We start from the raw sequence: 14,877 nt of genomic DNA, 5'->3' as shown, positions 1-14,877 counted from the left end.
GTCCTCCTGAGATGACAATAGAACTCCTTATCAAAGGCAATAATACCTGAGGATAAAGGGGAGTTAAACTGGGCTGTGATAAGGTAAGCTTTTGTCAACCATGAACAAGGCTCATGACCTACTTACCCAGGCTGCTATCTTTCTTAACTTACACTCCTTTTACTTCTTCACTATGATTATTTCTTCACTGATCTAGCTAGTGTCCGAATGCTTTATTCAGTTTAGATCCCAATCAAAATAGAGGGGTTAGTGAAGGCTAAATCTAATCCCCTGCACTTTGCATTCTTTTCAGTGCTGCAGAAAACTGTATATATATATATATATATATATATATATATATATATATATATATATATATATATGAAAAAAAAAGAAAAAAAAAGAAGAAGAAAAAAAAAAAAAGCTATGGGACAGAGAACACAACAATCAAATCATCGTCATTTCTATCTTTTGCATCATCCCAAATTTTATTGACTCCCAGTCTGGCATTAATATCATCTAATAATAATATTAGTTTTGTTTTCCCTTGTTCTGACATATTCATCATCATCATTATAATACAAATCTCTATATGAAATATGAAATAAGATAAGATTTGTACGGTATCCAGAAGTATGAGAAAGCACAGGGTGGGAGAACTGTCAAACACCATGCCACTCTCATCAAATAAGTGTTCAGAAATACATGGGGTAAAGTAGATATGAAAATAGGACAACACAAGCTTAGCTCAAAAATGGGAAACTACAATGAGGTAGCTACATACAATTAGTCACACAAAAAAGCCAACAAAAATTAGAGATGAAGGTCAAACAAAACAAAAGTATTGTCACTCACTGCCACACGAAAGGTCCCACCAGGCTCCCCAAAAGACTCCAAGACAGAAGTGTTATGAAAGATATCCACATCACACAGCCTCCCAGCAACCCGCACCTTGATGTTGTTCCACTCCTTGACTGAGGTCACTGCAGCCAGCTCGGACACCTTATACCATACATGTGGGGGTGATACTGCTGGTACTCGCATCCTGATCTGCATGTCACCACAGAAACGCTAATGTGGCTTCTGGAGTTTTATACAGTACGGTTGTCGTTACAGGTGCATGGATCCTTTCCTAATTCTCACCACCACAGAATTGCAAATGTGGTTTCTGGTGTTTCATACAGTAGCAATAAAAGGTACTGGTACCTGTGGGTCTGGTGGTTAGAATGCCCCAGTTGGAGTGATGGCTTGATATAAGTTTAATCACCAAGAGGCGTGTAGGAGGTTTTCAATTACGTAATGTCACCAAAGAAAGTGGGCTGATTGTTTACCCATAAATGTACCGTGATGAATTAAAGCAACCTATCCTCATCCCCCAGGACTATGAGGAGGGTAAATCAGTTTTTTTTTTTTTTTTTTTTTCCCCTAATGGTTACATACTGTTCAGAGGTAGTTTATACAGCCTGCAGGGCCTCCTCACTAGGACTTATAAGCTCAAAGTTATTTTACTATAAAACGGTTTAAAATTCACATCTACTTTGCAAACAGAGCCTTCTCATTACCATGTACAGTAATTATTTGCTGAATGTTGTTTCATTATAAAGTTACTCTTGAACTGACATTTATTTTACAAACACATACTTCTCATTCAAAGTTTTTATTTTTTCTACCTTTAACTTGTTTCACTGTTAAGCTGCTCTTGAATCAACATCCAATTATCACTTGTACTTCAGCATAAATCACCAAGAAAACATGTTTTTTGTGTTATCTCAAAAACATGGTCCACAAGAATATACACCAAGTAAATGTGTTCAAATGAAGTCTCATTTGGCAGAACACCACACACATTCAGTGAGAGTGCCTGTATGATGCAGTCTGCTGAAAGGTGGTTCAGTGTTTGTATTTAAGTTCTTTTAATGACTGCCCTTTTCACTGCTACTGTTACACATGCACATTATTTAGTCAGATAAGGATAATATTCCTTTTGCTTCTGACTTAAGTCCCATGACTGGTGATCCTTTTATAACTATTTACTGTCTTAGTTATGTACACTACCTTCAAATCAACAGCTCTTTCTGCTCATTACAAACACCAAACGCACTAGCTACACACGTTGCACCTCAATGTCTATTTTGGTGTGATTAATTTTAATTCACAATAAATTCCTTCCACTTCAGCACAACTGTACTGAATTGTTTTTACATATGCAACAGCAATGTCGACAGCACTTTCATTCATCAAACAATCTTATATTGCATATTTTGTACAAGATGTTCAAAGTCATCCAACATCATATTGCACTAATTACCCTGGTGGAATATATTTGTCTTTTCATACTATGTTTGCTATGCCACTGGAATATACTCTGGTTCCTCTTTTCACAGTATGTCTAGCATTGCCAACCCAAACAGACAGCATACAAGTGCGACTATTTCTGTCCAAAGCATCCAGGTTAGACTGTCTCTTGCTCTGCTGAGTTAGGCTCTGTAATGAGAAAGACATCATCAGTGATAATATTAAAATCACTTCATTATTTGGGTTTCACTACAAGTCTACACAAAGTTTCCTAATCTGCAGCAATATGATAATATAAAAGACCCTTTCCTCTTGAACATACCCCTTTCTGGAGGACTCTAGACTATTCTGTCAAATACAGTCTTATTTCAAGATTATTAGCTGTGAGGTTCTAATAAATGAAAGTCATATAGGGATAATAATTATCATTATAATACAACATACCATAATACAAAATCCTGTATATAGTACTGTGAATCTCAACAACCACTTTCTTCATGTATATACACCAGCAATAATATTTACAAACATATATACAGTACACTATTTTGCATTAATGCAATCTTAAGCATCCACTTATTTAATATCTTCCACAAAATGACATCTTTTACATTATATTCCTGCTGTTACCAAACTATTTTATTCAACTTATGGGAGACCTGTCCTTAAAACTGTCTATACAATTACCCTTTCTCCTCATTTTTTTTTCTATCACCAGTTAATTACAGTACCTTTAGGTTAGGTGAGATATCTTGTAATGAAAGACCCATCCTAGAACTAATTTACAACATCCAGTACAATAATGAATGCTCACAATACCTATACACACTTCATCCACCAGCCCTGTAGTACACACAAGTTCTCGTGGGCCCTTCGGGCCCCTCGCACTTGTTCCTGCGGAGGGCTCTAGCGCTGCTATATTATAGTTACAGCTATGGGCAAAAAATTCTATGGAGATCCTATGCCGGGTGCTGGGAGAGCAGTTTTTGGTCAAAATGTGATTGCTCATTAAATACAGTAAAAGTTTTTCAATCGTGATGGGGCCAAGTTTTTTCACATCAGCAAATTTTTTGTGATTTTTGTCCCAATTTTGGTGAGATTTGAATGTGTAGTTTCGGCTGCCCAAAACACACACACACACACAGCTAGTGCTATAGTACAGTATACTGTATTAGATAAACTAACCTGAGACACTTTCAAACAGCTCAAGAATGTGTGGTGCAAAGTGAAGAAATCACTATGATTACCCAAATACATTTACTTCAACCACTTAATCAGGTTTGTTAGACTCACTTTAAATCTACACAACTACAGATGCACTTTCCATAATGATCACCATTACCCTTACTATAATCCCTACCGGTACTTCTTCATCGTATGGGATCTTTCATAAGCTAGAAAAAACAAAAATGTTCAGCAATATTAAGAATACAAAAGATGTCACTATACCAAATGATTTTAAAAGCAGAATAGTAAGTGTCCATCACTGCCTATGACAGAAAATGGGAATTCTAAAATATTCCTAAGTAACTCTAATAACCCTTTTATATTAATAAGAAATTCTGAAGTAACATGGTAATATGGAATATAACTAGCCTCTCACTATACAAAATTTTCAGCATGGGTGAGACTTCTTATAATAACATGGACAGAAATAATCTTTTTAATAAGTGTCAGTTCATTTTTAAAACAGTATTTCTTCTAATACCAGATGACTTATAGAAATATAACTTGGATGCAACTTCTTTCCCAAATGGGTGAGAAAAATTTCTAATACCTAAAATAGCATCTTTTATCTTTCTTGTTACAGCCATACTTCTCTCTCTCTCTCTCATAGCTTCAGTGGGACCAGTAATACTGAAGGTGTTAAAGCAAACCCCTTTGCTATTTCATTCAGCCTAAGAAAGACCTCCCATCTTCAAGGGGTTAGTAAATGAATCATGCCAACATACTAAAACTGTGCTTTTTGTGATATAAATCTTCACCATCATCATCAGCAGCAGCAACCTGACCTTCACCCAGTGATGACGGTAGATCATCCACCTATTAATCCTGGCACTGTGAAAAAAGACATTTCTTCATCATCATCATTATCATCATCATCTAATCCATTTCAAAGGTTACATTCAGATCATCATCTACAGTTTACCCGTGAGTCTTAAACCAATGGATGTCTCTGAGTGAAACTGCCCCAACACAATCACTTGGTATGAGTTGGTTGTGAATGGTCTTTTAGGGCCTTAGCACGCTCATGAGCCTCCTGGTACAGCAGGTTGCCCTCTTCCCACGGACGTGGACCTCGCTTGTTCTCCCAGTTGCTTGTGTCAATCTGGTGGAAAGCCAAATGTTAGCAGGGACAGGTGCTCTTTACTTACTGGTGAAACAACACTAAGGCATCTTTTCCAACTCACGTGCAAAATGCACAAAAAGTACACAGCAATGACTTCATAGCAAAACTGTAAATTGGCAGAACTGGCTATTAAGTTTTACGGGTGACAATGAAGTTTTAAAAGGCACTTTTTCTGTAATACACTGTGGACTTAAAAGAAAAAATAACGTCAATAAAGGCTTATAACAAAGGCTTAACGAATTATGATATATAGAATCATATTCATGTCAACTACAGAGGCTCAGTAGTACCTCTTCAATGCCTTTATCTATTTAACATAGATTAGATGATGATGATGATGATGATGATGATGATGTTACTAATGTATTCTTTTGTTGGGTCATCTCACCTAAAGTGCACCTTTGCAAAGTGTGTCTCGCCTAATGTGTGATGGGGGTCTGACAATTATTAACTATTTAGAAAGCGCATTTGCTACTTGCAATGTGCGACGGGCATGAAAAATTGAGGCAAATACGGTATTCTCTCACAACTCGTGAGCATAATTTGTAGCGCACAATGGGTAAGGGTGGAGCTGGTGAGTATGTGTGGTGGGGTGTGGCTGGTGTGTGAGTAAGTGGTGGCCACAGCAGCAAGATGATGGTGTAATGTCTGTAGTGTCTGACCTGGACTTTGAGGGTTTCCCGGAGCAGCAACAGGCAGTACCTAACCTAGTGCAATTTAAGATGTGCATTCCATAAAACTGGCCACACAGTATTGTGCTTTAAGAACAGTTGTTAATCACTGGTGCAATCGTCACCAGGGTTGCCATTTGGTATTTTTCACTACCAAATGTGAGGCAATTTGGTAATGAAAAATTCAATCCGTAATGATTCAGAATGATTAATTACCAAAAATTTGATTGGTAATGATTCAGAATGATTAATTACCAAAAATTCTATAGGTAATGATTCAGAATGATTCATTACCAAAAGGATTTTTCACATGTATAAGTGTACCGAGGATGGAGATGGTGGATTATCTTTTTTTTTTTCTTTTAACGCAAGAAAGAAGGAACCAAAGGCTAAGAGCCCACAAACCGTTCCTTCCAAGAAAAAAACAAAAACAACACAAAAGAGGGCCAAAACCCCTCCAGTAGTGATGAGAGTGGAAGTGAGGCACGGGATAAGGCCTGTGAAGAATGGCTGTTGTATGCTCTGATTCAGCTTCGCGGTACGGCCTCAGATACCACAACAACAATTCGCATTATCTACCCTCTGTACAATGCTTGTTCATTCATTCATTCATCATCCAATCCTACATTGCCCCATTAGGAGTGTAGGAGCCTGGGGCTAGGCAAGTTGGTCCTGACATTTAAGATGAGAGTGACCAGCCTCACTCATCCCTGAGTGGCATTACGTAAGCAATAAACCCCAACCTTCCCTTGGATATAAACCTTCACCGGCTCAATCCGATTGGAGCTCTGTAATTACCAACTAAACCACTAGGCGCCAAAATTTGGTTATATGGTTACCACCCAGTGTAGTAAATGGTTTCCTGGTGTACAGGAAACCATTTGGCTTGTCACTCAGTGTAGAGTCACCAACAGGCAGAAGGAAGAGGAAAGAATGAAGGAAAGAAAGACAGAAGAGGGAGTGTAAAGTCAACCGTAGGCAGAAGGATGAGGAAAGAATGATAATAAATATACAGTATTACTCTTGCATATTTCTATTGTAAGTTTTCCTTTTGCATTTCAGTTAGGGATAGGTATTGGTGAATCAATATACTCTGCGAAAAATTAGGATGTGTTGCCCATAAAGCCATTTTAACAAGGGATCCTATTGCTTCACAAAGTGCAAATTTATAAAGTGCGACGGGCATCCGGTGCCCATACTCACGCACTCTACACGAGATGACTGTATATTACTGAAACAAAGTATGCTGGTATCAAAAGGACAAAATAAAGTGTAATATACAAAGGAAATCCCTATAGAGGAAATGTCTGAAGGCAGTAAATGTGCTGAAGCAAAAAATGATTGCCAGTGTCCATGAACCTCTTTTTCTCAAGATGGAGAGCGGTAAGAGGAGTAACCGCTATAATTCATTTTTTTTGTTTTTTCCCTCTAATATCAATACATGCTGCGAAACTGCAGCAGGCATGGCTGTCACTCTGAATGGGATGTTTTAACCAATACACCTCTACATGCCTTACATACTCTTTTTTTCTCTGCTTTCCTTCACCCCCTTTACTCCTTGTCTTTCTGTTTACATATTCCCATTAGCTGTGAGAAGAGGCACTCTGTCATACATCTGGGGTATGCTGCAAAATGTCACAACTGACAGCCTACTGTAAACTGGGGGATACTGGCAAATCAGTTTTATAGGTGGCAACAGAACCATGGTAAGCAATTTTTCTGTAGTTCAATGTGGACCTAACTGCTAAAGTGAACACAAAAAGGCAATTTATACTGAGAAACCTGCTATACATTTTTCCTATACAATACAATGACTCGCACGAATAGCCTACCTTCTTAATTTTCTCAAATTCTGAGTCAAGTGTCACTTCACTCTGGTCTTTCATCTTGATTCCCATCTTCTCTGCATCTTCCCTGGAGATGTTTTTCCGGTTCCTGAAGTCATATCTGAAATAAGCAACATCAACATAGCACAATTATGAGCTCATAAGAGTACTGGCAATTATCCAATTCACAATAAGCACAGGCATGGAAGTACAACATATTTTTCACATTTGTATTTCCTCAAGGGGTGGTTGGGGTGTATTGCTCACATACTGCCACTCAGGGATGAGAGAGGCTGGTCGCTCTCATCTTAAATGTCTGGACCAACCTGCCTAGCCCTGGGCTCCTACGTTCTTCATAGGGCAACATAGGATTGGATGATGAATGGATGGATAAAATAACTAAATGTACTACCTGCTATCATATGACAAAATGGGAAGTCCATGAAAATACATGCACAGTACAGTGGCAGAGACTGTCATTACACACCATTAAGTACTGGAGGAAGGACGACATCTGCAGTAATATGCATCCTCCACCTTCTTATCACCATCATCTTGCCTATTTTTCCCTACCAAATGATGGGGTTGGGTAGTGTCCAAAAAGCAAGAAAAAAAAAAAATAAATAAACATGACAGAGAAAGAGGACTCATAAAAAGCACGACCAATGACATAAGTCACATGCTCATTCAGACATTCACTCACTTTTCAAGCCTCAAAATCCTAACTCCATCTCACAGTCATAATCACCCACACAAATGCACATTATATTTCCTATCAAGTACAACCAACCCAGTAATTACCAAGATGAAAAAATACTGTACTTCATCAAATACACGGTACACACAGTACAGTAACACCAATATAGTACATGTGTGGGTAGCAGTACAGACATTTATTAGCTAGTATACAGTACTAGCAAATATATTATTCATGCTAAACATGATGATCTTAACTAAAAAAATTAATTACAGTACCAGTAATTGAAAGAGAAATGAAAACTATAAAACAGAATAATTACATTTTATATAGGGTAAACCCTCGATATAACGAACCCTGGAACTGTGAATTTCAGATATAACAAACGGCCAAATCACAACCGACCTTTCCCCGGATTTTGCGAACAAAGGTCGCTAAATGCAGGGGAGGTTCACAAATCAGCCTATGATGGCAACAGCATCCCTTCCTGGGACAGTAAGTGTACTTCAACAGCACCCCTTCCTGGCACAAGAAGTGTACTCCAACAGCATCCCTTCCTGGCACAGTAGGTGTACTTCAACAGTATCCCTTCCTGGTACAGTAAGTGTACTGTAACAGCACTACATTATACAATACCATACTGCTATTATAGGTACTGTACAGTATTGTATGTATATGTGCAACTTCATACAGTATTGCATTTACATGTACAACTTCATGAACCATTTAATTCTCCATGTAAGTTATGTTTGAGCACGTAGGACCGAACGACTCCCCTTATTTAGTGAACTGAGTTCGGTAATCCCTCGGAAATACCGACCCCTCGTATATAGCGAACTTTCAGATATAGCAACCTACTCCACCCCCAATTAGTTCATTATATGGAGGGTTTACTGTACTTTGCTCATTCTGCAAAAAATACACAGTACAGTACTGTACTGTATTCATATACCAGTATACAGTCCACCCCCATTATAACGACGAGATGCATTTAGGAAAACCCATCACTGAGCTGGGTTAAATGGGGGTGTTATAACGTAGAATGTATGGGGATACGTTTGGGAGCCTTGGGATTCCACCCCCAGTCAACCAAGTCCTAAACCCACCCAAATGAGTCCAAAAACAAGTTTCCAGCTCATCTAAACCCCCAGATAGCTTTGAAACAAGTTAAACTTAGCCTAAAAGCAGTCTATAACTCACCTAAATCCAAAATTAAATTTGAAAATCATCAAAAGTACATCTGGAAAAAAATCAAACTTAGTAAACTGTACTGGTATCCCAAAATGATGGTGTTCACCTCACCTATGACCGAAAAACATTAATCTAGATCTAAAAACAGTTTATAAATTAACACAAAATTTAATCAAAATCAGTAAAAAAAAACGAAACCCATTGGATAACCAGGGATTGGCCATCGACAGGCGGAGAAGAGTGTTAATTTCTTCGCTTCACTAAGGCAGAGTATCATATAGTGGGGTAGACCTGAACATAGTAAATACACAGACTCACATTTATTTCTCCCTCAGCAATGAGATTATATCCTGAGTGATGCAAGTGTTTCCCTCAAAAATTTACCTTATCTGAGCAAACTCCCTCAGTCCAAATGATCCTCCAACTACCAGCAGGAGGAATGGCACACCGAAGCGCACTGTCCGCGACTGAAGCAATCCTGTCCCCATGCCCAGTAGCCACACCAACACCAGAGGTACCTCTCTTCACACCTGTGGCAAAATAACACATCAAAACTATCCTTATCACTGATATCCCACAGGCTCACAATAAAAATCCTTTCATGATAATGACAAGTTTACTTGCACACAGCAGACCCTCACTTCATGATGAATGACTTATCATCATCATCAGCAGCAGCAGCAGCCATTTGAGTATCCACTGCAGGACCAGACTACCCCGACCAAAGTGGGGATGATACACCCAATGTATCTCTACCAAGCGGCTTAGGCTGTCTGGTAGAGACTGTATGTTGGGCAAGAAGTGCTTGTAAGTGTGACTGCAGTGGTTTTGGATGTGTGTGTAGTCTGTGAGCCAAGTGTAATCGGCCCACGAAAGCCGACTGGATGCAAGCATACTTTATAGTATGCAACACTGGCTCAACCACAGCACACTTTATGTTTGCCAAAGCAGTACGTGGCCGGATGAACACTCCCAATGTATATTACCCTGGCGGGACGCGAACCCTCGTTCACCCGTGTACAAAAACGCACACTCTACCACTGTATCACAGGAATGATAAGAAAGTTAAGGCCTTTTTTAAATACGGTATACGACTGCACTTTGCATATAAGATCGTTACGATCTCATACAAAGTCCTACTGGTCAATGTATGATCGTTGTTTTTGCTTACACAATCACCAACACAAGCTGTCATTTGTTCATTCCAAGATGGCCTCTGAACTCTCTCATTATCAGATGTGTTAGTGTCAACAGTGGAACAGTGTGGTGCTGAGCTCAAGTAGCAAATGAAGTTTGGTAAAGTGAAATAACTACCACCTCAGGTGAATTAGAAAAATGTTTTCAGACTTATTTTTGGTCGTTAGCAGCAAGTGAAATGGAGTGAATAACTACCAGATTAGGTGAACTGGAGTCCTGTTTTTAGACTTTGTTGGGTAGGTAACCCTTGGCCAAAAACATATCCCCACTGCACCCATGTTTTAATTACTTGATATCTGATCAATCATTACTTTTTTTTTTTTTTTTAAGGATCATAATCATAAAACAAAGCTATGCTGTACTGTACCTCATCATAGGCTACTATAACAAAACATACAAAAATAACAACCCAGAGTAAATCTCTAAATGGCACCAAATTATGGACAGATCACATTCCTAATGCCAGTAGGTACCATACTGTACTAACTTGTACAGTATAGTACAGAAACCACAGTACAGGTATACCGTATATTTCATCAGCCTGGTTTAATTTCCTCCGGATACCAGGGAATCGGGTCTAGAAAACAAGGAAACAGAAAGCAATATAGATGGAGAGCTATCAACAGCATGTCCAGTGAAATGAGCCTGACACCCATCCATTCACTATTCAGTCCCTTAGAATTCTGGCTCCACCTCACAGGCTTAACCATCTGTGCATATTTTTTTGTTATATTTCTCGATAGATGAGCTCAACATCATCTGCAAGACTCAGTCAATCTACCAACGAAAATCTGTGGTGGAGTAAAAACTGCAGTAGAGGGCTGTAGACTGGAGTCAGTCAGGTTGTGTAAAAATTGTGGCAGTCCCAAAAATAAGCATAAAAACTGAAAGGCAGGAATCATGAGATGTCAATATATAAAAGAGGTTCATTACAATGCATCTCTATTTTCAGATAGGCTAGGTTCTGTCAAGTTTAGTTTGTGTGTTTCTCGTCACTAAACAATTCTGTGAAACCATGGTTTGGATTCAAGGATGCCAGATTTAAGACCAATGGATGCCAAGGTTTGACCTGAAGGATGCCAAGGTTGGGGCTGAAGAGCAAAAATTTGGGCCCAAATGCCCATGAACAGTCACTCCTGCCAAACAATGATGGTATTACTTTGAACACACTGCTATACACAAAATCAAGAGAAAGCAGAACCTTAAAAACTAAAAATCCCAATATTCATAAGCCTAAGAGCTTTGGCAGAAAGTAATACGGTACACAAAAGTATTTTTTTCTCTTGTAATGTAACATGAGACAGACTGGGTGTGAAACTACACTTTCTTATATAAATGAAAGGCAAATATGAAAATATAAAATAAATGCAAGTTCAACAATATACTTTAATTACCGGTACTAAGCTCTATAGTATGGAGAGGCTTTCTCATGGCTAGCACCACACAGTTTGTGTAACCGCCGCCAGGGGCCCAGGGCGACACTGATGTTGTTTATCTGCACCACTGACACCCACACCTTTTGAAATCAGCCGATGAATTCCGAAAATATAGTGCCATGGCCCACTGCTTAGCTTATGTAACCAACAGCAAAACAGAAACAGCAAGCCAAGAACAGTGATGCAACTGCATTACCATTGTGGAGGTGACGAGTGCAGGTGTTTCAACACGGCGGCCAACGTTACACGCTCACTGCGGAGATAGCCTCTCCATATCATAGAGCTCATTGACTGTAATGCAGAAGAAACCATACTATCTAGGTATCTACAGCCAGACATAATAATCCTGTCAGAGATGGCCTCTTGTTTTTGAATAAGTTGTTTCACTAAGAACTGAATTGGTATAGTGCTTCTACTGCTAAAAGTAATGCTTATGTTTACCGTTAATTCCTTCATTATGATAACATTTCAAAACTCTACCCTTGCAACCATCAAATAATATTCTTCGGCTCTGGTCAGACAAAACCAACTTCTTCCACATACACACTGATGAAGCGTGAATAAATTCGTGCTATTTATTACATCACTGGCTAATGTGCTGAAACCCTCTGGCTTGCGAAATCTCATGTACGTCTGCAAAATTAATAAAAACTTTCCACGACATAACCTCTATTACACTAAACAAGCAACCAACACTGGAAAGCTGCCAAAGTTGTTTTCACTCCTTTGTGCCCAAAGTTTACCAAGATTTAAGTTTTTTAATAGGTTTGCAAGACTGTGAGACGACACCCTCTTGACCTCTTACCCTTAGCTTTCTTGTGGCAATTTACAGTAGGCCGCTAAATTCAGTAATTAAAATTTGACGGTCACATGAAGAAGGAAACTACCTTCGTAAGTCCGTAGGTAAACATTCACACGTTCTATTCTACGTCATAACGCTTAGTACAAAATAACCATAGATTAATTATTTCACGTTACTAAAAGTAAATAAATTCAAACCACTGTTTTAAGCCAATGAACGCCTCAATGTAAATAGTAAATGTTAATTTTACTGGTGATTTTTATGCAGCCTGTTTATCGGTACAGATACCATCATCAAAAAAGTACTCAACTTACTCACACGCACCCAAACATACTTAAAACTGTAGGTATTTATGTATAACCCCTCCATCCCCCAATTTATGACCTCATCAGACCTCCTTTAGATTATGCCTCACCCATTTGTAACCTTGGTTTTGTAGCACATACAAAGCTCATCGAGTCAGTCATGTACATGGGCGAAAAGCTGCCAGTAAGATTCTCACCACATGGCCTACTTGGATTGGATTGGAAAGTTTGGCCTTTTGTAAGGTCATTTGGTTAAGGCAAGAAAGTAGCTCCATCCAGATCACACTGTCAAGTTAATCATGGTCGGGTTGTGCCTATGGCTGGGTTAACTCGGAAGAGTCAAATGCGATAGAAAGCACTATCAAAACTGACCCTCCTCAAATACGAGGTCAACCTAGATTACAAATGAAAACCGCTGTATTTGTGAAACTGCAAAGTGACTACACTATGTTCCTGGCAGCAGGAAGAGGTCTGAAGGGCAAGCTGTGTGACCTTGCTTGAGTGAACGTAGGTAAGCAAAACCGTTCCCTCCTGAGCCTGCTGTCTTTCATCCCCTTCGCGCCCAATCAGCAGGGCTCGAACGGCATGCATATTCTGTTGCGGTCGCCATCTTTCTAGTGCAGTCTCCCTTTTGCTTACGGGACCTCCAGATCATCCTTACAGGATCGCGACTCGGAAATGGAAGCACATATCATTTACATGGCCCAAGACCAAAACAACGGTGGGTTACCTGAGATCTGGAGGGTATTACGGTCGTACGTACTTTAGTACGCACCTACTTATATATATTCTCTTGACCTCATACGTACCCACGTATGTACTGTATGTACTTAAGTAGGCAACTATGTGCATACGCACTAATAAATTCATGTATGTACGTACATATACTTACACACATTACATTATGCACACATCCGTACTTTACATACATACATATGTACTTTTAAACTTACTTCTTAACTTACTAACGTATATAACTTCTTAGGCAAATACGTTCTTACTTATGTTCAGTGTTTAAGCACGTATCCACGTAAATGCTTTAGTGAGTTGCGTACATGCAGAAGAGCGTCGTACGTATTTACGTGTATTCTATGGATATCGTTACGTAGCCTATGTACTTAAGTGCATGTAGGCAGGACTGTATTACGCACGGAAACACGAGTAATTACGTACGTATTTATTTGCGTACACTGGCGTAGGCCTACCTAAATATCTACATACGTACGTACGTACACGAATACTAAAGTACATATGTACGTAAATACTTAATTCTGTCATTTGAATACATTTGCCCTTATGTAAGTACGTACGTGATTATGTGCTTATATGCATATGTACTTATGTACAGTACGTACTTGTCTAGATGTTCAGCTATAATCTCTTTTTGAAATCTTACAAATATTCAGTCTAGATGTTCAGCTGATCTTGAAATTTGACAAAAACGACAACTGAAGGCAAATTATTCCAGAGACTGGTGACTGAGAAGAATCTTTTGTGTATCTCACTCTCAACATGAGGTTGGAATATCTTAAGTGAATATCCTCGGGTCCTTGGAACAACCTGACGCTCAAAAATGTTAGAGGGCTGGAGAGGTGACAATCCACTGAAGATCTTCAACATCTTGATTAACATCAGTCTTGAGCAGCCTTCCACGCACTGAATATTGACAAAGAGTGATAGGACGAGTACCATATTCCAGACTGGATGATCCAGAGGTTTGTTCACCAACGTTGCACTCCCTTCAACAAGCTGATTTCTCCTTTACATCCAGTATGCCACACAACCAAAGAAAACTCAGTTACTGGATGGATATGAGTAAGATATAGTGAGATCAGGAATGCAGAGTCTTGGTTTACTGTACTTGGTAGTAAGTTGGATGCAATACCACCAGCTTTGTTGGCAACTGTACGAATGTGTAGGTGGAACTTCAGTGAGCAATCGACTAGCAGTCCCAAGTCAGAAGCAGATTCAACACACCGTGTTGGGTGTCCAGTCATGCAGTTATCGGAGTAAGGTCCCAGCCGTGCCACGACCAAACCTGAGGACTCCAGTCTTATCGAAGCTTATCTCAAGGCTCAGAGATTCCGCTTTAGTCACAAGCAAGTTCATGTCTCTTTCTATGCTGGAC

At 39.2% G+C, this 14,877-nt stretch overlaps 1 protein-coding gene across 2 annotated transcripts; it reads right to left on the bottom strand.

The window, feature by feature from the left end:
- Positions 1-2,692: 2,692 nt before the first annotated feature.
- On the bottom strand, positions 2,693-12,566 carry l(3)neo43 (cytochrome c oxidase assembly protein COX16 homolog l(3)neo43). 2 transcript variants are annotated; one of them, XM_080275033.1, is made up of 4 exons: positions 12,448-12,566; positions 9,394-9,539; positions 7,128-7,242; positions 2,693-4,603 (listed from the first exon to the last, which is right to left on the bottom strand). In XM_080275033.1, exons 2-4 carry the CDS (start codon positions 9,495-9,497, stop codon positions 4,475-4,477), a joined length of 348 nt encoding a protein of 115 aa, XP_080131159.1. In that variant the 5' UTR covers positions 9,498-9,539; positions 12,448-12,566; the 3' UTR covers positions 2,693-4,474. The 2 variants fall into 2 exon arrangements, with proteins under 2 accessions (XP_080131159.1, XP_080131160.1); XM_080275034.1 differs by having other exon boundaries at positions 12,530-12,550.
- Between the last annotated feature and the right edge of the window lie 2,311 nt (positions 12,567-14,877).

Source organism: Coenobita brevimanus, chromosome 60 (assembly GCF_032717465.1).
Source record: "Coenobita brevimanus isolate Jiangsu-jjx chromosome 60, ASM3271746v2, whole genome shotgun sequence".
NCBI lineage: Eukaryota > Metazoa > Arthropoda > Malacostraca > Decapoda > Coenobitidae > Coenobita > Coenobita brevimanus.
This window is presented reverse-complemented; position numbering and strand designations above follow the sequence as displayed.